This window comes from Phalacrocorax aristotelis, chromosome 1, assembly GCF_949628215.1.
Source record: "Phalacrocorax aristotelis chromosome 1, bGulAri2.1, whole genome shotgun sequence".
NCBI lineage: Eukaryota > Metazoa > Chordata > Aves > Suliformes > Phalacrocoracidae > Phalacrocorax > Phalacrocorax aristotelis.
Genome location: NC_134276.1, coordinates 65,124,690 through 65,152,090, shown reverse-complemented (window position 1 = coordinate 65,152,090; position 27,401 = coordinate 65,124,690). Strand labels below are relative to the sequence as shown.

The 27,401-nt window shown below is 39.6% G+C and overlaps 1 protein-coding gene across 2 annotated transcripts in view; it reads left to right on the top strand.

Moving 5' to 3' along the window:
• IRS2 (insulin receptor substrate 2) overlaps positions 1-26,411 on the top strand; it is a 31,448-nt gene extending 5,037 nt beyond the window's left edge. Inside the window, exons 2-3 of one of the 2 annotated variants that reach the window (XR_012660274.1) lie at positions 507-1,083; positions 23,974-26,411. Coding sequence is in view for 1 of the 2 variants with exons in the window: in XM_075090751.1 (XP_074946852.1) it covers positions 23,974-23,978 (5 nt within the window). In the remaining variant the exon portion in view is untranslated. The remainder of the gene's footprint in view (positions 1-506; positions 1,084-23,973) is intronic. The other variant, XM_075090751.1, reaches the window with a different exon arrangement.
• The last annotated feature ends 990 nt before the right edge of the window (positions 26,412-27,401 follow it).

Sequence of the window (27,401 nt, the reverse complement as noted above, 5' to 3'; positions counted from 1 at the left end):
CTTTGTTGAGGTGCTAGTTCTGCTGTTTTAAAAAGAAAAAAAGAAACAAACCTCCCCCCCCCCCCCCCCCCCCCCCAAAGAAAGAAGAAAAAAAGCAACCGCCCCTTTTAGGGAGTGAGAATTTGTACACAGCTGAGGGCTGGTTGAGGGGGGCACAGAACAGCCAGTCTGTCAGGGATTAAAAGTTACCGATGAGACACCATAGGGGTTCTCTTTGCTGTTGGATTTATGCAAGACGTGGTACTTTAAATCCACAAACGTATGTAGCTGCAATATATGTCTGTGGGTCTAGCTAGGTGAAAGGACGTACCGCCTAAAAGTAGTTGCTCGGGGGTGAAGAGGCGTTGCTTCTGCGTTCACAGTGCTGGTGGGGGCATTGGTAATAAGCAAACAGCGGCAGTTTGCAAGAGCCACTTGCAGTTGTTCGGTGTTGTTTTTATTTTTTTCCTTCTGTTTTCATGGTAGCTAGTTGATTTTGAAGAAGAAAATATTTTCTCTTTTGATAGGAAGTACAGGAAGATGGAAAAGATGAGAGCTCCACCGTTTGCAGAGCAAGCTTTGAACCTAATTAAGACGAGAGGATTGTTGAATGAAATGTCAGAGTTTGAAAGGACGGACGCGTATTCTGAATGACTGCAAGGGTTGAGGGCAGAGCGTTATTTGTCTGTCGCTTCTGCTGTTGCTGGGGTCGTTTCCAGGACCCCGGTGGCCCGTCCGGGCGCTGCGGTTCCCGCCCTCTGTGCCCCTCCCTCCCGGGCACCAGCAAACCATCACCCCCCTCGCTTTGCAAACTGGTTTTGTATTTGGGGTTTTTGTGTTTGTTGGGGTTTTTTTTAATTATTTTGCTGCCCTTTTTTTTTTTTTTTTTTTTTTTTTTTTTTTTACAAAAACGAGTTTTTCTTAAGCCACCTACGGCCCCAACTGCAAACCAAGCCCCATGTTGGGAAAGAGCTATTTCCACAACATTCCCCAAACTGCTGACCCTAAAGGGAGGGGAGGGTGGCAGGGGGAGGGGAACGGGCACCAGTTACCAGGAAAACCTGGAGTGGATGGGAGCGCGGTCACCATCCCGGCGAAGAGCCGGTAAGAGCAGATAAGCAGAGGGGGAACGGACTGCTGTCCTTCCCATGCAGTAAACAAAAGGATAATGTAATATAATGCAATGATCGTAGCCCTGTTAATTTGGTACGTGGCGTACGGAGCGCACAGGTTCAGCTCTGCCATAGGCTTGTCAGAAGCGTGGTTTTAGGCTTGCCTTATTTTAATACTTAATCTACATGTGTATTTATTTTTCCTCTTTCCCGTAAGCTTTTCAATGCAGACCGTGTCGAGAAGCGTTGTGGGGAAGCTCGCTGAGATTTAATCTCCCTGTCGGAGGCGAGGCTGAGTTCCCCACCACCCGCCCCATGCCCCAGAGAGGCTCAGGGTTAGGGGGCTCAGGGATGGCGTGGCCAGTATCGGGCCAAGGCAGTAAGGAAGGAAACTCACACGAGCATCATCAGTCCGCAGTGTGCAGGGTTAGGTACCAAGAACAGGGTTTCGGGTTCACTGCACTTCCTGGCAGGCAAACTAGGAAAGTCATGGCACGGGGAAGGAGAAGTATATCACAAAGGACTTTATCGGTGTTAAGTCAAATCAAGTCATGAACTTTTGCAAATTTCCTGGTTTCTCTTTTGGTTTTCATTGGGGTTGCACACCAAAGTTTGTTTGCGGAAGGACTTCTGCCACTGTTTGGAAAGACCACCAAGTCTTGTGCCAGTGTATTTGAATTTCAAACATTGTGGTGATTTGGGAGACTACTAAGAATTTCCTGTTTTACAGATAAACACATATGCAGTTTAAAGAAAACTATTTTGAGCATAAGTAAGATTATTTTAACACAGTAGTAATTGAGGTAGATTTGAGAGAACCTGACTTTGTAAGAATTAATGGTTTGCTCAGGAAGTAGCTTATATATATCAGCGTTGTTTACTTAGTTGTTCGCAATTTTTTCAAATTGCGCTTTTAACTGTATTAGCAAAGTGAGAGACTCTATGTCTTCAAAACTCCTCCAAATACCAAGAGAGGTTTCTAGCATTTTTAAAACAATGGGGAATTCGCATATATTTAATATTTAGACCAGGAGAATCTCGGAGATACAGGGTATACAAACAAGGTCCTTGTAATTAACCTTCTCAGTATACTAAATTTTTTGTAAAATACATGTAAAAAAAAAAAACCAGTTTGAATTCTCCCTGAAGGTCTGTAGTAGTAGATGTGTTTTCGTGTGGAGAAGTGACTTAAGAGAAATTATTTGTGTCATTTAAAGGTGGCTGGTTTTACAAGTAGCTGGTCTGTCTGCTATCAGTAACTTGCCTCTGCTTTAGGGAGTGCTGTGCTTTTGGAAATCTCTGTCCATATTATCCTGTCGTGGCAAGAGCAAGCGAGTGCATCCACAACTGCTGGCAAAACAGAAAAATTAAAAGGTTGCTCAAAATTATCGGTTCGTTTAGTTTTACTGTGTTCTGAAAGTGTGCAAATATTTAAGAACTGGATAAACACTTGCCTTCCTCTGATGTGTAAATAAAATAATGCTGTCACTGGTTGGTTGGTTAAAACTTGTTACTTGCTGATAATTAGCCTTTGTTCTTAAATGATGACTGCTTTTTTGCTTCAAAACTTATGAACTGTGTATGGTTTTTATTATTTATGGAGACATTTACACTCATTTTTCTCATATAGTGTAAGTTATTTATTCCAGTATATTTATGACAGATTACACCAGATAATGATGTGACTTTTTATGGTGGATCTTAGTTCTGTTTAAGTCCAATGGGAGTTTTGTCTCTATTTTGGTGGGGTTAAGATTTTACCCTTTGTGTGTAATACTGAAATTGTTATGTAAAATTCCCATTGAATTTAGTGGGTGTGTAATGCGGAATTTTGCTTAATTGAAAACACCAGACTTGGGTGGGTTATCTTTGATTTTGTTTTCCTTTCCATTAACAAAATGCTCTCTGACTTGTAAATGGTTCTAGTAGATGGTCTAGTTTTCTAAAATTGAACAGATACTATGTGTAATGGTGCAGAAAAAACTGAGGGTTGTTTTCCTCCTGTGTTAATTTCTTTTGTCTTGATTTATTTCAAGAACTCATCATCTGTAATGCATCTACTTAACAGCATAATAAGGTGATTTTTGATAAGAATGACCCCCCTGCCTTGTCAATTAGCTCTTACTTTTGTGAGGGTTTTATGATTGCACCTAAACAATAAAAAGCCTATCTTAAGAAATCTCTTCCTGTGTCTTTCTAATGGCATTTTAGATTATTGAAGACATAACTCTTGTTTCCTTTTTATTTGGGATTACTTTGCACAGTGAGTTATTTTGGGTTTTTCTCTCATCTAACATGCCAACCAACTGCCATAAAGTTTGATTCTCAGAGAAGGATGAGGATGTTTAACTGTCTCTTCAACAACCTTGTATTCATTTTAAAATGACTTCTTAAAAGTATTGAAAGAGCTATATGCTGTGTTAGAAATCTATACATCTTCTAAAGTCTGTCTTTGAATAAATTAGTTGTAGTAGTTTCTCTTACTGATTAGTTTTCTGCTGTTCGCTTTGATGTTCTCACAGAACTTAACTACTTCTAATACCTTACATGGTTTTTTGTTTGTTCGTTTGTTTTTTAACCTCTTACGCTCAGAATTAAAAATTTGAGCTTTTCTTTTACAACGTCTAGAAATTCACTTGTCTCTCAGGTTGCGTTGTACAGCTGACCAAACCAAAATGGTTAGGTCTGAACCTGGCAGTGCCACTCCTGAAACATGAAATGTAAACTGAAGTTATCTGAGATTGAATGAAGCCTTTGATATTTAAAATTATGTTGATTAGACGGATGTCAGCTTTTTACAAACAGAATATTAAAAGGCGTAACATCTATTAGACTTTTACTTTGCTTTATACTCTAAATTATGTTTTGCTATACTGCTCATAGAAAGAATGTCATGATTACTTTGAGTCATTTAAGATAAATTGTTATAGACCAAGTTGAATGGTGGGTTTGTTCTAAAATGAACCAGTACAGTCATTGCTCAAGGCAGAGGAAATGCTTAGGTTGATGATTGCTTCTGATTACTTGATTTCTTTCGAGATAGCTACAGAGACTAACGTTTGCTTGTAAGTAAAGTGGATAAAGGAATGTTTGAACAGAAAGAGTATTAGGACATGTTTTATACATTTTTTGGTTGTTTTGTGTTTTTTAATGAGGAGAGAATAACACGGATTTCTTTACACTTGATTTACTATTATTTTTGAATAGCATTAATTACGCTGGAATGCTGAAGTGGTTTAAAAGTTGAAACACAGAAAGCATCCACAGAAAAATTAAGCTAGAGTTGGTGTATATAATCTAACATTCCTCCCTATTCAGCAGTTAAATGGCAACATAGGTACATCCAGGTATCTTCTGTTTATATCAGATTTTCTCTAAGGCACCATTAATACGTTTCTTTTTAAAGTAATAAACACATAAAGAAATTGCTGTATCTGGGGTCTCGTTTTTTTCCCAATTCGTTGAGGAAATGCCTTTGTATGCTTTTTGTATGCCTTTGTACTGGTCGTCCATACGTTTTCTCTTTGTCTAGGTGTGTTGTATATTAGTCGTTGATACACTTCAGCAGAGTTTGTGAAAGTTTTAACGCTATGTTGGTGCATTGTGTATAACAGCGATTTAAAGTGACTATAGTGACTGGTTTGATAAATTAGGCCATGTAATCATGAGAGTTTCACAACTGTTTTTTTTTTTGTTGTAGTTTCTTACAGTGTTTGCTTGGAAGCGATCTTGGAAGTGATGGAAATCAGTAGCATCCCTTGAGTTTTTAGAAGACATTCTAGTGACCCCAAAGTTCAGATATGTTTTGTTTGTGTGTCTGTTGTCTGGCATGTAGTTATTTTTAGAGTTTTTGTGCGTATGTATGTAGGGGGTCAAGAGTGGCAGCCTTGAAAAGCCAAGTTCAGCTGAGCAGTCCCCTTGCTGCTGGTTGTTGAAAAGGCTGGTTTTCCTCCTGCAGCCTTTCCAGAGGAAAACTTCCCTTGGTTTTTTGTTTTTTTTTTTTTTACACTTTTGTTTGTCTCAGCTGCCTTAGCTCTCCAGTGTGTGGGCATCTTGGGTTAGTCAGTCTGCCAGGCACTCTTGAGAACCAGCAGCAGTGAACAGAGCCAGCAAGGGTGACTGCTCCCATGTTTTTTAAATGCACGTTATAAAATGGCACCAATTTTCCCCTGCATCTCTGTCAGCTATAGAGGAAACCAGGATTACTGGTTTAGATTGTATTTGCAATTCCCACACTAATTTAGGTAGGATGAATCCCTTAGTTGTAAGGTTGTATTTGTATTTAAAGCAAGCTTTTAAGGCTTAGGTATTCCAAGCCTGATCCAAACCAGAGAAATCAATGTAAGGATTGCATCCTTACAGTGGCTGACCTAGAAATACACTTCATGGAGTGTTAAAGTCCTAATACATATCTGAGGCTCACTGAAAGGCAGCAGTAGGTGTAATCTGTGTGGTGCCAGTTAGACAGTCATGAATAACTTTCCTGAAGAATAGGTATGATCGCAGCGACTAGTCTGGTAAATGAGCGCATGTTTGCATGGAGTTGAGCTGCTGCTTGGTAGCTGAGGTGAAAAATGGACCTCTAAACTAATACTGTTTAGAAAAGATGTTCAGTCTGATGATGAGAAATCCCTTCAGATGAAGATTTAAAGGACCAAAGACAATACTTGGAGTTCTGTTACTGCCCAGGGTGTTACACTTTAAATTTTTTTTAAACAATTATTATCCGTTTTTTTAATCAGTGATGATGTCCCAAAATTGTGAACAGGTGTATCAAAAATAGTAATTAAAAAAAATGCAATTCTTGTGCACAGCAAAGGGCAGTACACTTCGTAAAGAGGTACATTAAAAGGTAACAGAGGGGAAATACTTCCCAAAATAAACACGGTTAATACTAGGGTGGGTTTTTTTGTTTGTTCTCAAATCCAGATTTGTCTGTCTCAGTTAAACAGAAGTTACTTTACAGTGTGCCTTTTAGCTCAGTAAGTCAATCACAGAAATAGTTAAGAATAAAAACCCAACCCAAGCCCCAGACCTAAGCCCCCACCTCTGCTGGTAGCATCTATATTGCAGAAAAGTAATGCAATAGCTTGATTCCATAGATTAGGAATGATTCAGTGTTTTGTTTACATTATTTGTCAATCTCTTCAGCATCCTAGAGGAGAACACTTCCTTCCTGGCAGATGGCTGCCCCAGGGCCATGCACCTGCCATTACAAGCACTACGCACTAGTAATCTACCCCAGCATCGCTGTTGACAAGAGGCTAATGATTGGAGACTGTCTGCCTGACAGCCTAAACAAAATAGGAACATATTTGTCCTTCAGCAAGGGTCTGAGAGATCTTAGGGAGGACAGTCAGGACAGTACACTGCAGAATCATAATGGAATTTAATTTAGACCTCTTTGGGACGTGTCTGTAGTGCGAGCCACTTTTAAGATAATGATGCTGCAGAAAGCGAACAATGTCTCAAAGAAGGGATTTTCTGTTTCTCTGGCGGAGCGATAGCCGACTTCATATTAATAGCTCTGTGTCCGTGGGAGGAAGGCTTGCGTGACTTAGCTGGCCGTGCCACAGTCCTCTGCAGCAGAGTCTGCCCTCGCTGGAAGCAGGGGGTCGGGCGTACTTGCACAGGGCTCTGATTTGTGCTGGTAAATGGGGCCAAAGCCCCATTTAAAAGTCAGAATGTCTCTTTAATTGTTTGAGTGGTGTGTTTGGTGCTTGCATAATGCATTCCTGTTTCAGTAATATGATTGGTAATATTATATGTTTTTATTATGTCATTAGACTGGGATCCCGTATTTTATCTTTTGTTTATTTCTCTTACGCATTTATGTGTGTTTGTTTTTCTTCTTTGAAATGAGCGTGGGTGACGTTTCTAGGGGATGCTACCCAAGGCGAGGGTATCTTTGAAGTAGGCCAGGATGTTCTTTGCTAAATTTAAAAACTCCCCAAATATTACCCAGAGTTTGTAGAGTATTAAGCAGGATTAACGTGACGCACGGATTAGACATTGTTGAGCAGCTTGTTTTTGTTTGAAGGGGTCAGAAATGGAGGCACTGGGCCTTTAGTGTGGTGCCAAAATAGCAATCTTGCTGATACCAGAAACAGCAGAAGTTTATTAGAAACGGTAGAGCACAGTGGAGAATTTTTCCGAGCTTTTCCAAGTGATGCTTTAGAAATTTGTTTGATATGTACTGTGATGATGACTGTAAGGCATGAAACTCATTGTTCCATTGGGTCTCAGTTTCCAGATCTGTTTCACAGATACTTTAGACTAAGAACAACACTCTAAGTGCAACTTGAGGCAGAGGACTTTGCTTCTCTTTAGTCAAAGACAAATCAATAAATCATTCCAGTAACAGTGGGGAAATCATGTCAATGAAATGAGATCTAAGCAGTTTTTGATTTGCCTCTTGCATTTGGTCCTCCCAGGCAGTATATACAGTTCTAATGTCCAGTTTAACCCCTCATTAAATTTCATAGCATTGTGAAGCTAATGTATGGAATGAGAATTTGGAAGACTTTTTTTTCTTTGGATCTAGGCTTTTGCTCACCAGAAGTCACAAGATTGATTTAACAAGATGCCTGTCAGTCTTTTGGGGAAGAGTTGAGCTTAACTCTTACATAGGAGACAGTAGTGTTAAACAGTTGCTCAAAACCAAGAAAACAATAATGATGCTGGCTTAGTCTGCCTTCACTGATGGAGATAACAGAGGCTATAGAAAGTTATTCGGAATAACTGGTAACGCTACATTTTATTTAGCATTACTTAAATGAGAATTGAACTGACAGATGGATGCAAACCTCATCAGTTTTCTAGTTAATGCCAAACCCTTTTACATCACCAGGTTGACTGCTTCAACTATAGTGGTGTCGCCAGTGCTTGAATTACTGAGAAGTTATGGTATGAATTTCTTCTTTAGACTTGTTACCAGTTTCTCTGATGCTGATTTTTGTTTCAAAAACTCCATTGAGTGGTTTTAGTTTACTTTAAAATGCAGATGAAATGTCAGCTGACACACCTAATCAAAATATTCACTGATACCCAGAAAAAGACTTCTCGTGAGGGAATTATGAGATTTGGACAAGGAAGGTGGAAGTAAAATTTTTCTGTAAGGCAGTTGCACTTGGTTGTATTATAACGTTGTTCATTTTGACAACATAAACATTTGGAAAAGTTGGACTTGCATCTTTTACAACAGGTTTCAGTCCTGAGCAATTACTTCTGTCAAAATAATGAAATATAACCGTAACAACACTGTCTCTTTAACATAACAAAAATAAGTTATGATTTTGTTGTAAAAATTTTGTACAGAAACTATTGATACAGGTTTGTGATGGTGATGAATATTAAAGTTGTTTGTGAACTATGAAAAGTCACCTTATGATAAAATTATTTACAACTAATTAGTTTTGGTCGAACATAAAATTTTGAACGCTTATGTTTGGATTTGGAATCAAACTTGTACAAGTTAATGCAAGGGTACATAATTCCCTCAGTTGTGAAGTTATAGAATTAATGCTCATGGCTTTACCAGTAGTTACTGAGAAATTACTAGGTGGAGGAGCGTTAGGAGTAAACATACATATATGATCCTGAGGCACAGAATACTTGAGAGAGTTGGCTATAAACATAAAATAGTTAGTACTTATGACTTTATAATCCTAATGGTCTAGCAGTTACTCTCCCAAATACCAGCAAGAGATTCTAACGTGCACCGATAAGTGCTAGGATAACATTGCTTTCTTTTGGATATCTACAGAAAGGTAACTTATTACACTGTTCTGTTTTAATCTTTAAATGTCAAATGAAAGTCCTGTCAAGATAAGCTTTTAACTTTAACCATAACCAGTGTATTTTTAAATAAATAGTAGATTGCATGGGTTCTGAATAAATAAATTGGTAGTACTCAGTTGTTGAATGCTAGCCAGTAGGATGATTTCCAGATGCAAGTGCACCGATGTATTTGAGCACTGTAAGAGATTTCTAGTCCAGGACCTCTCTTGATTTTTTTTTTTTTCTGTTAGTATGAATGTTCAAGTGACAGTAAACTGAAAGCTTTGTAAGATAAGGTGACACGAGATAGTTCATCTGTTATCAAAAAAAACCGAAAGGACGGAGCTTCTTCATTCAACTCTGGAGGCAAAATTCCAGTAAGTTCTGCTGAAGATGTCCAAACAATAGAAAAATAAGTCTTCTATTGTATGTTTATTTATTAACTGTATGTTAAATTTCTTCTTTGCAATCTTTTAATATTTTTTATCATGTAAACCCATTGTTTTATTGGACGTTGAAGTGGCTCTTTTTACTCATTGGTGTAGCTATGGTTTTGTGCCTCTGTGTGTGTACCTGAGTAAGATCTTCATTTTGCTTCTGTAATCAAAGAAGCATGGTATGTCCCAAAATATATTAACTCATTATTTGCGTCAGAAACAAACAAAGCAAAATATTACCTGGAAGAAGGGAATACTGTGTATTTGATACCTAAAAGCCTGTCGTCTCATCAGTTAAAAAAAGCACCGTGCTAAAAAGAATTATATTCAGTAGCTGTCAGTTAATCCGGGAGCAGGAAACTTTCCACATTCTGTGATTTAGTTTAGGAGGAGCACTGGAAATAAGTGGTACCCCTGTTAGTACAGGATATAGCATAGTGGGGCTATGACTGTAACTGTCAGAATGAACAGCATTGCCATCTGTCGTGTAATCTGAAATTCTGTTTCTTTATTGGATTGGATGCTACCGGAGGTTTTTGTTTCCTAGTACTTGTGTTTGTCTTGGTGTATATGGTGGCACCTTTCTTAAACTTCTCCTCTGCTTCTGTAATGTGGTAACTCTTAATTTGACAGAGATTTCCAAGATTTTTCACAGCAGCAATGAAATATTAATAGGGAGGCTTGGAACCATTTTTCTTCTTTCTCATGGATTGTCTAGATCCTGTTTTGGGCCATTTGTGTCCATGTTATCTCTTTCTGAAATAGTAATAATTAATTACTTGAATTAATTTTTTCAATGTACTTTAATTAAAAATAGCTACTGGAAATAAGGACCTCTGCTACAGTATAAAGTAGTTTGTGGACTGTAATTTGGAAAGCTGTGATGTGGAGAAACCAGTCATTTACAGCCTGTTCATGTTGGGTTTATTTTTATGTGTTTTGCGGACATGCTTAAGTGATTTTGCCCAAGTCCTATTCCTGCTGTATAGGAAAGTGTATCTCTGGTCTCTTTTCTCAAACATAGATTTAATATGGCTTTTTCTTTTTTTACTTGAGAGACTTTTTTTGATGACTGTTGGAGAGGCTGAGGCATCAAAGTGGAAGACACTGTCAAAATTGTTGCATCTTTTATTAGTGCCTCAGGTTGGTTGGTTGGTTCTTCCTCCTTGTAAACAGGTATCTTGTGATTGCTGCAGAAAAGTTTCAGTAGGATTGTTTCGCACAGGTGGGATGGGATTATTTGCAAACCGAGGGAGGTATTCCAGAGGAGGCAATTTATCTGTGTTTTTCCTAACAGGTTTTGTGGAGTTCAGCTGTGCTGGGCTCCTGTTTTGGTCTGATGGCCACGAGTATAATGGAAAGGCAGAAGTATCTTCTTCTGAGGCCACAGGATGACCGCAGGACTCCAAAATCTATGGGGACCTTAATGTAGGTGTGCTGAGTGAAGCTGCTTAGTGCCTTCTGCCTTGCGGACACCAGCATAGGTGTCTGCAGTATGTCCTAAGGGTCCGTGTTGCTGTTTTAGACTTCCACATATATGGTGGGTTTTTTCATCTAGTCAGGGTTCTTGCATTTTAAGTAGAACTGAGAGGTTTGGGCCAGTCTGCAGACACCTTGTTTGAACCTTACTAGGAGCCTACTGAAACAGTCCTCTTAAAAGAAGGATCTGGCGTCCATAAGGGGTCACTAGAAGGATTCAGGTGCCTTTTAATTATTGAAGAGGTTGGTCAAAGCCAGACTTGGAGATTGGCACAAACCTGTCTTCCCTGACTACAGAGAGAGCCTATATGCTTGGCATAAGTAGAACATGTAACCTCCAAGGGTCTGTATCTTGCGAGATCAGTCTTGCTGTGCGGATTCTATTTTAAGCAGAAGGACTTGAAATGAGACCGACATTCATATGTGGATCAGCTGGCGTAGCTAAGTATTCCTGCCTGACCTGGACTGTACTCTAGTTAGTTGATGATGTATTGTACTTGTTTGGTAAATGTGAAATTAAAAGGGATTTGTGTTTTCCCTAGCTATGCAGCTGCTGCACTGTTGGCTGAAAGCTTTTCCGTATATTTCCTGGTCAATCACAATACGTGAAATATGCAACGGTATCAGGGCGTTAGCACTTGGAAGCAAACTTGGGCTTTAAAGGCACAGACGCTTTGGGGAAAATACTGGTATTTTGCAAAGTATTTCTTAATGCGCATTGTCTGCGATCTTTCATTTTCCTTTCTTCGCAGAGCTGTTCCTTGTGGAACAGCATCTTGGCTTTATAAAGTCTTACCTACTGCACGGTATCCTACAGGAAGTTACAGTTCCTTAATGTGACGTCTTGAAGTGTTCATCACACCTATTTGGGATGTCCTAGGCAGTTTTAAAGAGCTGTGATGCTGGCAGTGGGAGAAAATACACGCAGATCTTTATGTACTGAAAAGTCTAGGGGAATTCTGTGCTGAGCATTGTGGGACTACAGCCAAACTCTTTGTGTCCCGTCTTCAGTGACAAAGATGGCTTTCAATCTGTTCTTCAGAAACAGTCCTGGCAGCATAGTACCATTTCAGGAAGATGACAGTGTCAGTTCTATAGATGTGTGGTCAGATACATTGCTATAAGTAAAATGTATTTTTCAAAAATGCTATTATGAGGTACCAGTGACCCTTTTTAAGAAAATTAAGCGTCATTGGTTGCTTATAGACATATTTACTGGCAACAAATTGGGGGGACTGTAAAACAAAACAAAACAAAGACACCTGTGTGAGAGCACTTGGGAAAGGAGGAGAAAACAGAACTGGTGAAACAGTAGAGTAGAGCTCTGTTTGTGTAAATATTTACTGAGAGCTCTTGTAATTACGGAAGAAAGTGCATCTTGCTCTGGAGCTAGCAATATTGCACATAAATGGTGCTAATTGTTTTGGTTTGGTTTTTTTTCAAGTCTCTGAAGTTTTGAGAAAAGTGCTGTGAAAGCACACTGTGCTCTAACAGAATAGTATTTTTTCATATTTTAACAAATGAATATTTTTTGGGGGGGGAAGGTAACATTTTGCACTGCAGGTCTCATGGCTGAAAAACAATGAAATAATTGCTGCTTTCTAAGCTGAGATTCATTGCATGTCTCAGATATTCTTATTCCTTAGGGTGGGTAAAACTTGGCATTTTTGCATTCCCCTTCTTTGGCCACCTTTCTTAAAAGTGAAGCTTTAGCATGTGTTTGGTCTTGCAGAGCTAATGAACGTGAGCTTGCTTCACTTTATTTCTGCAGGAAACTATTAGGTGGGGAGGATTCAAGGCGCATCCAGTGAAGCTGGGAACAATCTCATTCGTTCAGTACAATCTGTTTCTTGCTTGAGAAAGTAAGTAAAATATGTGTAAGACAGAGGAGGTAATTACTCTATACGCTTTCTGCTAACTCAAGTTATTTTATGACCAGCTTCCAGTTTTGAAGCTGGTGTTCTCAGAAGATAAATTTTAACCACCAAAATTACTTTTCTAAACAGTTTACTAAGCTTTATTGCCTTTGCTTTCCAACAGAGTATCAGTTAGCCTCCAGGAGTGATATGTGGATGGTATTTGTGATGCCCATGTGACAAAAATACATCCTCTCCTTTCGTGTCTTAACATAATACTAGCTTCTGTATGCAATGCAATCCATATCAGCTTCAGAAAGAAATGCTAAATCATCTCGAGATTAAATTCAGAGCAGGAAGTTACAGGTGCCCATTTGTTCTAAAAATGCAACATAAAATATTTTTTTTTTAACATTTCTCAAACACATTTGATGCAAAGGAGAATACAGTCCAGTTTATAAATAAGAAACCTACAAGTAGCATTCTTTGAGGCATCGTTTTGCTTCAGTTACTAGGGTGTTCGTCTCTTTATTGAAAGAAAAGTAGGAAATGTCAGCTGGGAGATTGTGTTAAGAGAAAGAGTGGCTTTTTTCAAGGGGACTTAGTGGGTTGCTGTAGAGTGGTAAGTATTAAGGCTGAAGTGGACAAAGGTGTTGAAATCAACCGAGACAGGGCACCTCGCTAAATTTGTGAATCTGGCTTTCAGACAGTGTCTGCTGTGCCAGGTGTAGTGGTGGGTTGCAAGCCTGCAGTCCCAAGGAGGTTAATGAGAGCTCAGCTCGTGGTCTCTAACGAGCTGGCTAGGAGTACTTTCATAAGCGTTACCTGGAGAGACAACTGTAACCCCGTTGTGTACCTGAGAAAAGGGTAAGATGTCTTGATTGTTCTCTGTGGACGTGGTATAAAGTATCTGCTTAAACTGAACTCGTTTCATTCTGAGCAGGATCTCTCTCCCACATCCCATGTCTGAACTATAGGACCAGGACAATTTCCAGGCCCTGGGTTCATAGCATGGACGCTCCAGTCGTGTTCTGACTATGTGGAAGGTGACAGAAAAAGACCCAGGTTTACATCATCTCGCAACCCCCATCCTGTCCCTTGATAACTCATCTAGGGGGGAAACCCAGCCTCAGGCAGGCAGGGAGCCCCTGAGCACTGCGGTGGGTTCTCCGGTGGCTTCCCATAATCATCTTACAGCTCAGGACTTCAGGGCTGTTGGCGAGCCCAACTCACCTCATTTTAGGTGTAACCGTCGTAATTTCCGAGTATCTTAAATTGTGACTGTTTTCTCTCTACCTAAATCTATGTCTAAGACCAAATTTATGTATTTTTATTTTGCGTTACATAGATTACATTTGGCAGATGCCACAGGGGTAAGGAGTATAGCTGAATACAGCAAGACACATAGACGATTATAAAATAGTAACTGTAGTACTCTAATGAGCAGAAATAGATCTGTAAATGTTTTTGGCCAACGATAAGCTAAACTTCTAATTCAAGCAGTCAGATATATTTTTTAAGGCTTAAAAAAAAATTAATGGAAAATGGGGAGTTTCTCATATTTGTGTTAGGTAGTGTGTCTGTGACAGCATACCTGGCAATCGCTGGTGGCTGGGTGTACCAAGATGTGTTGCAAATGAAGTGAAGGAACATGCTCAGGGACGATGCAATGAGGAATAGCTTGGTCTGCATGGAGGAAAAGCTGGTTACAGCTTGAGTAGCAGCTGGGAGCCCTGTCCCTAATGTGGTAACGCTGTGCTTTGGTTGTAGCTCCCCCTCATCATCAAAGGCTTTAAGTGGTCTGGTAGTATGAGGAAGTTCACCTTTTCACAAGGTTTTGTTGTAATAGCTTTCTCTCACAAATTTAGTCTGCCTAATTATTTTTGCAGTGTTGTTTCTAGTCTCTTTTCTGGAGTGGGGGTTTTTTGAGGGTTTTTTTTTAGTTCTTTTATGTGTTGCTAACAGGAGCAATAGATTTTATAAGTCATAATCACAACTCTATTCAGCCAATTTACTGTGGTTATTAGAAAAGTATATTGTGCCTATGTGCATGTACCTATGTGCATGCCTAGAACTATAGGCTCCATTAACAGAGGTTTCCAACAACAGCAGTATAAACCCCCCGAAGTTTACAGACTTAAAAAGCCTTTAAAATAAGGACACTCTGGCTTTATTCATGGAAAGTGTTTACTTTTTTTTTTTTAATCAAATTGTCTGTATATAGAAGCTTGAATTATTGTTTAAGCAGAATTAATAAAGCAAAAATGTTAAGAGTTTAACCTGATTTGTGCTACTGTATTAAGAACTCTGAACTACGAGACAGTTTTAAAAAAACGGGTAATATTATATGCAACAAGTTTAATAGCTGAAGTGAAATATGTAGCTGTTTAATGACCCACTAATGATACTTCAAAATATACAAAATTGAGAAAGTAAGCTGTTCTTACATTTTCTAAGCAATATTACCCAAAACGCATTGGCTCATTCTTCTTTCGGTGTGCGAAAAGAATCCTAACTGAGTCTCATGGAAGAAACCTCTTTAAACTTGGGCAGAACAAACCCCAAAAAAACAGAGGAGAAAAAACATCTTTGGTATGTAAAACCACTGATAAAGGTTTGGTTAAAATTAAAATAAATTGCAGGAGCTATCTGTGTCAAATATTGAGAACCTATTAGCAAATCATGTAAAAGGAGAATACCTTTTTTTTTTATTTTTGTCTGAAAGTGCAGACGTTGAGTAAATGGCTGAAATAAAGTAGTGACCTTTGAGAAACACTGTACATGTGTGGATGCTTTTTTTGATTATCACAGAGAATTTCTTTTCCCTCCTTCTAGTGCAGTCCATGTACACAGTGCAACTGATTTCCCATCAAAGTGTAAGAATCCTTTTCAGGTATCATACAGTAGTTTTTCTTCTCCCAAGAATTGTGCAGAAAGTGTTGGCCAGCTGTACCGTGCTTTTCATCCCAGTTTTGCAGGGTCGTATAGAAGTTGTTTTGAGCCTTTCTGTTGTGCTCTCAGGTTGTAGATTGGAAACGTCCGTATGGGGGAAAATGGCAGTTCCTGTTGCTGCATGTCTCTATTTAGAGAGTAAAGGAAGGACAGCACGTGATGATATATGGACTGTGATTCTTAGCCGTACATGGCAAGTAAGACTTCAGCTTTACTGGGGGCATTAAGCTAACATGTGGCAGGTTCAGAACAAGCAGAAGGAAATCACCTTCTTGCAGCCTGTAGTTCAGGTGTGAAACTCCAGGCTACAGGTACTAGAGGTTTCCACGAAGGGGAGTGCAGGAGATCCGTGACAGGTGAATCATTAGAAGTTAGATGAGAATTTGGGGAAGCATCTCTGTATGCTTATCTTGGTTTTTATAGTCTTGCTAAGCAGCTGCTTTTAACCCACTGTCAGAGAGAGGAAACTAGATTAGAGGAGTCTTTAGCCTGCTTCAGTGCTGCTGTTTTGTGCTGTATTGCTCATTTCACCAAATGGTTTTGGGGAGGTTGGGGGGTGGTGGTGGTGTCTTTTCATCGCGGAGCGTGAAGTCTGCAACTTCTTGGCTAGCCTCATCTTCCCCTCACTCCTCTATTACTGGCTGATTCACATTGACAATGGTGAGAGCACAAAAGATTCTAGAAAAGCATTGACAGAAATTGCAATTCATCCACTGAAAATCTTTTTCTATCCGACTACCAGATGCTCAGAGTTTTAAGTGAGAGTGTGACAACAAGAGAAAGCAGTAGGGAAAAGATTGCCTTCCTATGCATGCCAGGTTGTTCATCTGAGCCCTTCCCTGCTCTCTTTTTTTTTTTTTTTCCCTCCCTTCACCCTGCCATGTATCTCTTCTGTGAGAAGCAGCATCTCTCTTTACTTTGTGCTTGAAAGCACAAAAGCTGCAGCAGCCAGCCTAATGATTAGTGTGTGACCATCCAGTGCATTTAGATGCCATCTTAGATGCATAAATGAATGTATGTAATACCAGGGGTGTTTCAGGCTCCTTGGTAAGCAGTCTGAAAGTCAGTTTGCAAAACAGGCGGGTGGTTGACACTGAAAGTTGAGGAGAGCCTTGTGTTTTAAACCATGCTACTCTCTGGATGATAAATGTCTTCCTCTAGGATGGAGGAATGCTCCAGTCTCCATAAAGATCTTGTAAATCTGAAATAAATTTTGACATTAGGTGCCTAAGCTCTTTTTGGCAGTGATGGAGGCAGGGATCAGTCTTTCAAAGACTGCCTGAGTAGTGTTTCTGTTCCCCTGCCCACAATATTTACACGGCTAGAACACTCACCCAGGACTGACCAGCATCCAATACCTTTCTGGCTGAAAAGAAAATCTCAACCCTATTTTCTCCCTTCCCATCCCTAGTGCATCTTAGCCATATATTCTTTGGTAGAGTGCTCTCATTCTTTCTTACTGAAGCTGTTTTCATGGAATAATTAGATATCCACTGTAATGGAAAGGGAGAGGGAAAATGACTTCCCACAACTTACATGAGTCCTTATCCTTGTTTCCATGAATATTTAAATTTTTAATATGAATAATTCTTCAATTTAATCACTGGAAAAGATTGCTTTTTCTCCCAAGTGAGAGAGGGAGAAAAAGCATGCTTTAAAGCTCTTTGAGAGCACTCTAACATTGTGGATGTGGTAATGGATGGAGGCATGTGGATGGAGGTAACCTAATGGCTCGGAACCAGCTATTGGACTTTGGTATTGGTCATTGCTATCTAGAATGGCAGGCAGGTTCTTGCTTGTGGATCTACCAAGAACTCTGATTATACTCCCTCCCCACCCCGCCCCACCTCACCATTACCTGCCTGAAATGGGTCCACAACACTGATGGCATTTCAGTTGGCAGTTGTGTGAGAATATCAAGCTCGACTTAAGAGAGCTCTTCTTTCTTGTCAGACCTGTTGCCCTTGTTAATGACTACTGATCTATAATAGGAGAGGGACAAATATGCCTTTGACATCCCAGCTGAGCAAACTTCCCAGCAATCGTAAAGGTGTGTAAAAGGGATATGGTCTCTGCTCCTAAAATGAATACCTGGTCATACACCTCAAAGAGCTGGAATTCTTTCATAACTCCTATTCGTCTAAGCCTAACGTGAAACAGGGCACAACTGTTGCTTAAAAGTGCCTGTTTCTTCTCCTTGACTCTGAGGAGCTAGGATGACTAGCTCCTCCTAGGGTGTGTAGGTCAGAGACGTAGAGGTGCACGCACTGGGGATGGCAGAAGTTAGCTGAGTATTGCCTAGCGTATGCTGTAGGGGCAGAGGTGCTAACTCAGTTGTTTTTGTTGTGTCTCCAAAGATGGGGTTGGTAGGTAGTTCTGTGTATTAGTCACCACTCCCTTCCTCCCTCATCCTTCCTCACTTGTAAGCCAAGCATGTTGTTTTGCAAAAATTCTGTCTCTTAAGAAACTTCCAGCGTCACTTTGTATGCAGAGTAGCGTTGCTGGAGTTTGTGTACGGCTGTCGCTCTGTTCCTGGGAAGAGCCGTGCTCTCTCCTTGGTGTGGTGTAAGGAGCTGTAAAAACCAAGCCAACTGCCTAACTGAGGCCACGTTTGCAGTGCTGGGTTTTGAATCTGCCCTGATAAAGGAACGGTGGGATGGTTGTAAGGTGGGAGGCGATTCCGCGTGCATGATAATGGTCATCAGTCAAGAATGTGACGTCTTGTTCCACAATGGTTAAATCCTGTGCATGTGAACCGTCGAGCGGCTCTTTGGCTGGCAGCCACAGGCTGATCTTTTCAGTGGTGAATTTTCTATATAGTTTTCACATCTGCTTCTGCGTGTGTGTTTCTGTCCCTCTTACAAGCTCCCCGTGGAAAGCCAAAGGGACTAAGCGTTTTTCTCTAGCATTTTGTTTGCTCAGAGAAGGCAGCTTGGTTTTGTTTAATTTCATGTACTGTTTTTGAACGGTTGTATACCCAACTTCCAAGGAAGAGGATAATTGAACAAATTTCAGACAGTACTGTGTTGAGGGGTATTTGTCTAATTTATTTTATCCCTAATCATGGGATTAAATCACATCTATACAAACTTGTTTAATAGTGTACAGTGGCTGTAGCTCTGAAATTAAGAGATACAATGGCAACTGTATTAAATTAATCCTGGAAAAATGAGCATGTCTAGTTTCTTAATTTTAAATTTGAAGTGCCTATTTTTATTATAATTGATATGGAAAATGTATTTCTGGACCAGCACTTTAGCTATAAATTTATTATAATGACATTTGTAAGTTTAATCCTTTATTTTCCACATAATTACGTTTTAATGTTTAGTTATTCATACCACAAAATCTATAAGAACCTTGACAGAATGATATGAAACACAAATTATATCAAATTCTGAAATCAACTAAGCATAGCCGTCGTTGTCATTTGTACTTCTACTGTAGACTCAACTGTTTAAACCTCTAGTGTAAGACTGCAGGTAAAATAAGTGTTAGTCATGTAGATACATGGTATCAAATACAGATTACTTTGATTTTTAGTACCTTTGGATAAAAGTTGACACTTACTATAAATTGTGGGGATTTGTCCATGCCATCAGATGAACATTTTAGTCTCTGATGTGTATGCTAGGACCAAAAAAAAAAAACCAAAACTTGCAGGCGCTGACATGAAGCATCTTTTTCCAGATCATCTAGCGTTTTGTTTCCCACTTCAGAAGATAATATCTTTCCCCATCGTTACTTTAATGTAATTCACAATGTTATGATTTTTGACACAAGAGTTAAAAGTACTATAAAGCTCATTTTAATTTGGTAACTGTGGCTCCAAAATCCCTACTTTACTACTTTAAAGAAACTGAGGGATTTTTTTTATCAGTCATGAAGAATCTCTGTTGACCAGATGCTCACTTTTCTAAATTAATAAAACAGAAACCTATATAAATAACATTATGTACTGTTTCTTAGTGGAATAACATACCAAGAGTCTCGTTATTGGGGCAGCATGTCTCCGATTATGATCAACCGTAACTTGCTTAAAAAAATAAGATGATGGCTTTTTAATTTCATGGTTTAACTCGGTTTTCCCATCAAGTATGGAAACATTTTATGATGGATATTATTCACAGGCTTTGTAAACTGTTAGAGCATACTACTTCATGTTTTCCTGCGAAGTGTTGGTAAGGCAAATGTTTCAGCTCTGACTGAAACCTTTTCCTGTGGCGATGGCTGAGCTCAGCTTTATTTGGTATGAGCAGTCCTGCTGAGCGGAGCTCGGATTCTCTGGAATTACTTCTGGAGAGCCATAGCTCAGCACATGCTTTGTTCTGTTATCTTTAGCAGGGTTACCTATGTCCTTAATATTAATTATAGTATTCATTACATTGCTTAATGAGAGTCAGAGCCAGGTCAGGATTTGGCTCCTACTGTGCACCCCCCTGGTAGCATCCTGGGGAGCAGGCAGGCAGCATTCGCATTGGGATGGTTGGCCAAATTTGTGCCCGTGTGTGTGTGTGTGTCTGCGTGCATCCTACAAGCCCTCCTGTAAAGAAGCCCTCAGAGAACTGTGGTTCAGACCGTCTCCTGTTGCCGTCGGCGTCGGGTTGGCATGGGTTTGTCGTCAGGACCCATGATGGCCCTCCCTACCCTCAGCCGCTGCCGCCCTGCTCTGCTTGCTTCCTGACACTGACTGCTTTGGGCGCAGGGAAGGTGCTGCTGAGGTGCAAGGCTACAACCCGTGCAGGTGCCTGTAAGCCCTTCTCCTGGCCAGGTACAGCGCACACGGTCCTGGAGGGTAGGGAGGGCAGTGCAGCTTGCTGGCGGGGGGGTTGCTTGCCTGTTGTGGCCAGCCAGCTGCCTCCCCCAGGGCCACGCACCTCCTCCTGGGTGTTGGGGGGACCAAAGACATCTCCCTGCAGGTGGGAATCAGTTCCTTGGGCTGTGCCGTCTAATGGCCTGGCCTCATGCCCACAGACATACGTGTTGTTAACCTCCAGATTCAGTCGTATCAATAGGATCGCTCTTCCAGGAAAAGTTAGTTAGCGGGATCAGAGCCTTAATCGATTTGGCAGGCAGCGTGGGGAGGGGAAACAAAGGGATGAAGCCACCGAGTGATTTGCCTGGAGTTAGGGCAGAAGCCTGTGGCAGAGCTGGGGGTTCTGCATCTGATGCCTGATCTGCTCTGGCAGTTGCGCTGCCAGTGGAATAAATTTACTGGTTATGAATAACCAGCAACATGTTTTGCCATGAGCCACACGAATAGCTGTTTCTGTCTGCGTCTTTGTTGGCAGATGAGAATTATTTTTAGGAATTAAGAAAATTTTTATTTATTTCTTACTGATTTTGAAAATTACTAAGCAGACTAGGTCTTCTTTAATTGACTAACCATTGTATTTTCTTCACAGTATATTTAACAAGTCTTTGTGTATTTGGTAGTTTTCTAGCAATTTGTGTGTGTTTATTATCTGATTTATTCTCCAAGAAGCACTGGTGGAATCAGATGACTTCAAGTAGTTTTGGAAACTCAGCAATGATCATGGATGCTTTTCTTAATAAAGCCCAAAACCAAGAGGAAACTTCAGTATTGACACAGTGCTGGACTTGGTATTTTGATTTGTGCATGCCCATGGGGAATGAAGTTATCGAAGACTAAATTCGTCTCCTGTAGGAATTTTGTTTAGTTCCTGGGTAAAGACAATGTATAATGGTGTGACTTGCTGTGTAAGTGGTATGTTGACCTGAGACTTGAAATAAGTAAGAGATACTAATCACTGCAGTCAAAATTAACAGTGATATTGATGTAATTTTTTTTCACTTTAGCATAGAACTTGCAACTTACTTGCAATTAGGCTTCCTCTGAAGCTGCCTTTGCTATTATATCATATGGATCAAGTGGTAGCAGTAGTTATCTTTCCTTTTCTTGATTGAAAGCTTATTGAAGTCAGAGGAGATTGTTTCATTGTTGAAGACTGTGTTTGGGTTAGTTTTGGAGTTGTAGGTCAGCATTATAGACTCATTGGATGATGTGTTTATTGCATCATAGTCTTTTAGGCTTGTGCCCACAGTCCCATCATCCACCTAAAGTTTGGAAGTGCTTTGAAGCATCGTCCACCTCACCTGCTCCAATTTAATTCTGGCTGGAAAACACCTGTAAGAACAACAGCAGGTTTATTCAGTTGCTATTAATCCTCCCTGATGGACACCCTAGGCTGACATACTTTTGGAAAGACTTGTTTGTGTTCTTTGCATGTACAAAAATATCTTCCTTGGATTTCCCTATCTGAACACATGATTTATTTTTTTTTTTAACTTGATTTGGGTTTCACTATCATGTGGCCACTTTTGGGAACCTAAATTTAGTTATCAAGTTGGTTTCCATTTGGAGGAGGAAAGCAATAACCTTAAATATAATAAGAGCACGTATCTTTAAACACTCACTTGTTTGCTTACATGATGGATTTATCTGACTTCCCTGAACAGAAGTCGGAACAAAGTGGTTTGTTAGGCATCTCTTCTTCAAACAAGGAATCTCTGCTCCCTTCTAAGAGTCCTCCATCCTGCCACACGTTCTCCCATGCAGCCTTACTGGATGGTGATAGCAGTTTTGGGGCTCCCTTGATTGCATCATAGGCCAGTTAAAGTCCTTAATTTGAAACACCCTCCCAGCCCAAACAATGAAAACTTGTTTTCTGAAGATTTGATGGGTAGATTTGACTTAGTTTCTGATCAGAAAAGTGGCAGCAAATAAATGGCAATGGGTGGGGGCAATGAGATGCTCTCCGTTTGGTTTTGGCAAGCTATTAATTCATCTGAAGCTGTGTCTTGAAATAAATAATATCCTAAGTGTCTGATTGTAAAGCGGCTCCAATTGACTCCAGCGGGACTAATTCCTTAAGTAAACCTTAGCTCTGAGAGATTCAATAGCAATTTAGCAATTCTCACATATATGCCAAGATATGTCAACCTTTCTTTTTGTGTAGACTTGAAGGAAAAGTCTTTGTATTGGTTTATCAGAGGCTTAAATGGATTGAAACTTCCACAGATAAGCACTATGCTTACTTTGACATTCAGGTTTCAGATATAATTTGTTTTGGTGGTCTCAAAGGAATTAAAAATACACAGGGATACTGACTTGTATCAATACAGTCAAAATTAATGGGTCATGTCCTTTATAGACTTTTCTAAGTAACAATGTTAGTTCCTGAAATCTTCCAAATAACTTCAGTTTTTAGGAACACTTGTGTAATACATGTTCAAACTAAAATTTTCATCAACCTTTTAAACTTGGGGACAACAACATACAAAAAAATTTGCTGTAAACTATTAAATGAACTAGATACTATTAATAGCACTTAGCATGAATGCAATGTTGCAGCCTGATGTTGTACTGGGATTTACCACATAGTTGGCACCTTTTGAAATGAGATGTCAATGTTTTGTCATGTAAAATTTACAGTCCCGGTGTTTTAATCGCTACTGTTCGTGCGTTGCTGCTTTCCAAATATTGCAACAATAGGAAAAGAGGAAAAATCTACACTATGAGCAACATGCTAAAGAAATTTTGATTACTTTTTTTCTTAATGACCACATCAACAAATCATCTTAATGTTGTGAGTTAATCAGTACAATAATGTTCCTTTATGGTGGTGGCATATACTAGCCATTAATTTTTTTCAGTGAAAAACCACAAAAGGAGTCAGCTGCTTTCTTTAAAATAGGATGGGTCACTTTGTAATCGGTTTCTATTTTGCTGCATAATTCACCTTGACTGTTTAAAGCAGCTCTGTAGTTAGTAATCTGGAGAAGATTCCTTCCATTTGCATACCTACCCACTTTTTTTACTTCTGGAATAATAGTTTAGTAAATTGGAAGAAGGTTCTTTCTATACTTTGCTTATGTTTTTAGAAGACTCTTTCCCTAAAGACAATATAGTCTCAAGAAACTTGTTTTTAATGTCTGGAAATGGACAGCTTTTGATAACACGCAGCTGACTAAAAAGACAGATGAGTTTGGACCTACTTTCTGCAACCCCTTTTCCTTTCCAGTGATGCAAACAGTGATGGTCACAACTTGAACTGGGGGGATTTTGTGTTGGGTTTTCTAACCAGTTCTGTCTCCCAATGTTTGCTGGTCTGAAGAGCCACAGCTGAAAAGTTCTAAAAGAAGGAGGTGGTATTGGAATCGGGAGTACTCCCTTTATTGCCTCTGCAATACCTTATGATGTATACAAAGATAAAATCAGTTATTGCATAGCTTGCTTTTCCCCCCATGAAAACCACTGCTGGAGAGTGTCACTATGGTATTTTTTTGTGTTGTTTAAATCATAAATACAATATTTTTTTTCAGCTTTTACTGACTTTCTTTCATTTTTCTTTTCAGAGTGAAGGAGTCAGTTTTCTCACCATGACCTCAAACAACAGAGTACAACATTCAAAGAAGCTGCTCAGCATATACCTTTTTTTGGTTGGTTGATTTGGTTTGTTTTGGTTTTGGGGGGGGGGGTTGTTTTTGTTTTTTTTTCTTTTTGTAACTGAAGCTGCTTAAGGTTTACTTTTTGTTGTTGTTATTGTTGGTCCGGACAGTTACTTAACTGTTGTGGACTAAACTGTGCAACAAATCTGGGAGGAAGGGAAAGCAACCTGCCTAACTCGTTATCTGTCCATGGCATCTACGGTATCACTTTGCTGCTGTTTTGACAGAAGTTGGAGATGCTCTTTAGATCGTAGGAACTTTTCTGCCGGCCTCTTTAACTAACGGCCAATGCCTTCATTTCCTTTTTCTGCAAAGACAAACTGCATATTTATTCTTCGGCATATTAGGGGATTCTGTAACACCTGCTGAAGCAGTAAGATCTGGTATTTACTGGCATAATTTCAAGCCTACCACAGTACTACCTCAGTTCAAAGTAAAGCCGGATTTACGGTGTTGGTGTACGACAGGACCTCCTTTATCTCTATGCTGAGTCTCTCTCAAGAACGGTCGTCAGCCTTACTGAACTTGCAACGCGTACAGCTGCTGCTGCTGGGTTGTGAATCACTAGCCGCAGGGTTTACTTCTCAGACAAAGCCGAACCAGGGCACTGAAAAATCTGAAATGGGAGGAAACTCTGAATTGGACTTGGATGGAGGGTTCAGAGTAGTTAAAAAAAAAAAGTATAAAAACGTGTAACTGAGCAACGTAAGTTAAAAACATCAAACTGTATTGGGGGTATCTCTCTTTACCTTTGACACACTTGTTTAATCCTCTCTATGTAGGTGTTTATGTAGGTACTTCAGATTGCAAAAGCCTTTTCTCCTATTTACAAGCTCACTTTTGTCAGCTAACCCGGTTCTTAGCTGCGTTTCTTGTAACCAAAAATCCACATAGGCATGCTAGGAATGCAGGGATGATAATGGGTATCAGGCAGATTCAAGCGCTAATATTACACAGTATTATCGGGCCACCTAGAAAGTCCTGATATTTGCCTTTTTACCAGGAAAGCACCATTGCAGCTGCAGGCATTATTACAGGGAAGAACCACCATTGCAGTCACTTAGCCTGAGTTCTTGTCAAGGCTACCCGTGCATCGCATTTCCAGTAGCCTGAAAATCCAAGTGGTGTGGCGGCTGCCGTCACAAATGTCACATACAACTGTTGCACCAGACTAGCAGAATGTCATGCCACCGTGTTTCTCCTTCAGTAAATTTGTTGAAGAGTTCATATACATTTTAAGGGTACCTCCCCAGTGCCTGCTCTGATAGACATGTAAGTATTACTAAGTTGAGTTACCTGAGACTTTTTCTTTTTTTGAATCATTGTGCTAGGTGGAACCTGTACTTCACTATTAACAATGCATTACCTTTTGGGATTTTTTTTTTCTGAGGAAGACGAGAGTCAATGTCTTACAAACATAATGAATGGCAATGCAGTCTTCCTGCTTACATGCTGAATTTTTAGAACTGAGGATTGTATTACAAGACAAAGATGAATGTAAACTAATTCCTTCCCTACCCCATGACACGCTATACTTTTCAGTGTAATTTTTGGGGTCTTAAATCACAGCAATGCATAGGCTAATACAATATTAGATCTAAAATCAATTTAAATATCTAATCTGTCTGAGGTTTTTTTAAAATAATAATACTATAAATGGTTCTAAGACATTCTAAAATGCTGCTTGTTCAAGTCTGGAACTAAAAAAAAAAAGAAATACCTTTGACATTTTCTGTCTGAACCCCTGCACAGCACTGAGTGTGGTACCTGCTGAATTCAATGTTTTGATCTTCTATTTTGAAGTAGCCCTCTGTACCAATTAAGAAATCATGCCACTAAAACAAAAGGCTAAAATGCATACAGCAACTTCAAAACAAGAAAATTGACAGTATAGTCAATTCTTCTCTATCCTGTATATTTCACAAAGGCATATGCAATACTTATATTCTTAATTTAGTTTACAGAATGGAACCAAAATGTATAAATGTTATGTTTGCTAAAACTTCACAATGTATATTGGGTCTTTGTACATTTTGCCTGACTTACCTTAAATTTAAAATATTTTTTGCTATGTAACCTTAACAGTTATTAAGCAGTGTTTTCTTTCTGGGTACGTATTGTTTCTGGATATCAAGATGTTAAATATATTTCTTGCTATTGTGATATGACAAGAGACTTAACTTATCTTGCTGTGTCTTCCAATGTACACGCTGTATATAAGGATAAATGTGATGCTGCTGGAGACCAGAATAAATGGAACTAGAGTAGTGTATTGTATTTAGTCTGTATTGATCATGGATGCTCTCCTTAATAGCCATATGCAATAAAATACATTATTTATGAAAGGAGTAAAGTATTTGTGTGCCTGTTTTCTCTAGGGGTGGTGTGGTTTTTCTGGTTGTTTACATAAAATCAGTTTGTTCTCTCTTTTAAATGGAAACACACTTTCCCTGAATAAATCTTACTGCTTCTTTTTAACATGTATAACACTCCTGAAAAATCGTGAAATCATTTTCAATCTTGTTTAAGAATAAAAGGATCAGTGTTATAAAGGCAAAGTTCGTATATGTGAGGAAGCAACTAGGAGCAGAATTTGGTCTTAATTTTTAGTTCCAATTTTAAAAGTGAGTGGAAGACTGTGGGAGTCCTGGCAGGCTGTTTAGTGGGAACAGACTTGCCCTATACATGCTGTATAGTCTCTTAGGCTGGTACAAGGTGAACAGGAACCTAATATGCTCTGTGTAGGTATCTTCATCTGCTGGCTTGTGTGCAAGGGCTCAGGGGCGCTGTAATAGACACCGTGGGGTCACCATAGCTTGATGTGCTCCTGATCAGTAGGAATGTCTCTTACACCTGTGTAAATGTCCCTTTTTCAGTGTTCCTTGCACCCAGGTAAATGACCTGTGTGAGGGTCACTGACTCATGACAGGGACTGTGATGGTGACGGACAGAGGATGACACCAGTAGGTTCATAAAAAGCTTGATGTCCATTTCACAGAAGAGTCTTGCTAAGATCTCCTTTGCTTAAGCTGAGGAGTGTCCGAGTGACATGTCATTGTTGATCCCATGCAAGGACTGCTGGTGCAGTAGGAGACATGATCTCTCTGTGTACCACATTTAAAGTAATTTGGAGTGAAATCCTGTCTTGGGACATGAATGTTATATTCTCCTGGCCATGTCTATCACAAAGTGGGTTGATACTTTCATTGTTACCTTATGTTTTGGGGATGGTTGAAGGACCATACTCATATAGCTTTGTCTTAAAAGGACAAAACCTGGTTCATGGTGGCAAGCTTACGTTCTTTCTCTGAAAGTGGCTTGAATGGAAATGAGCA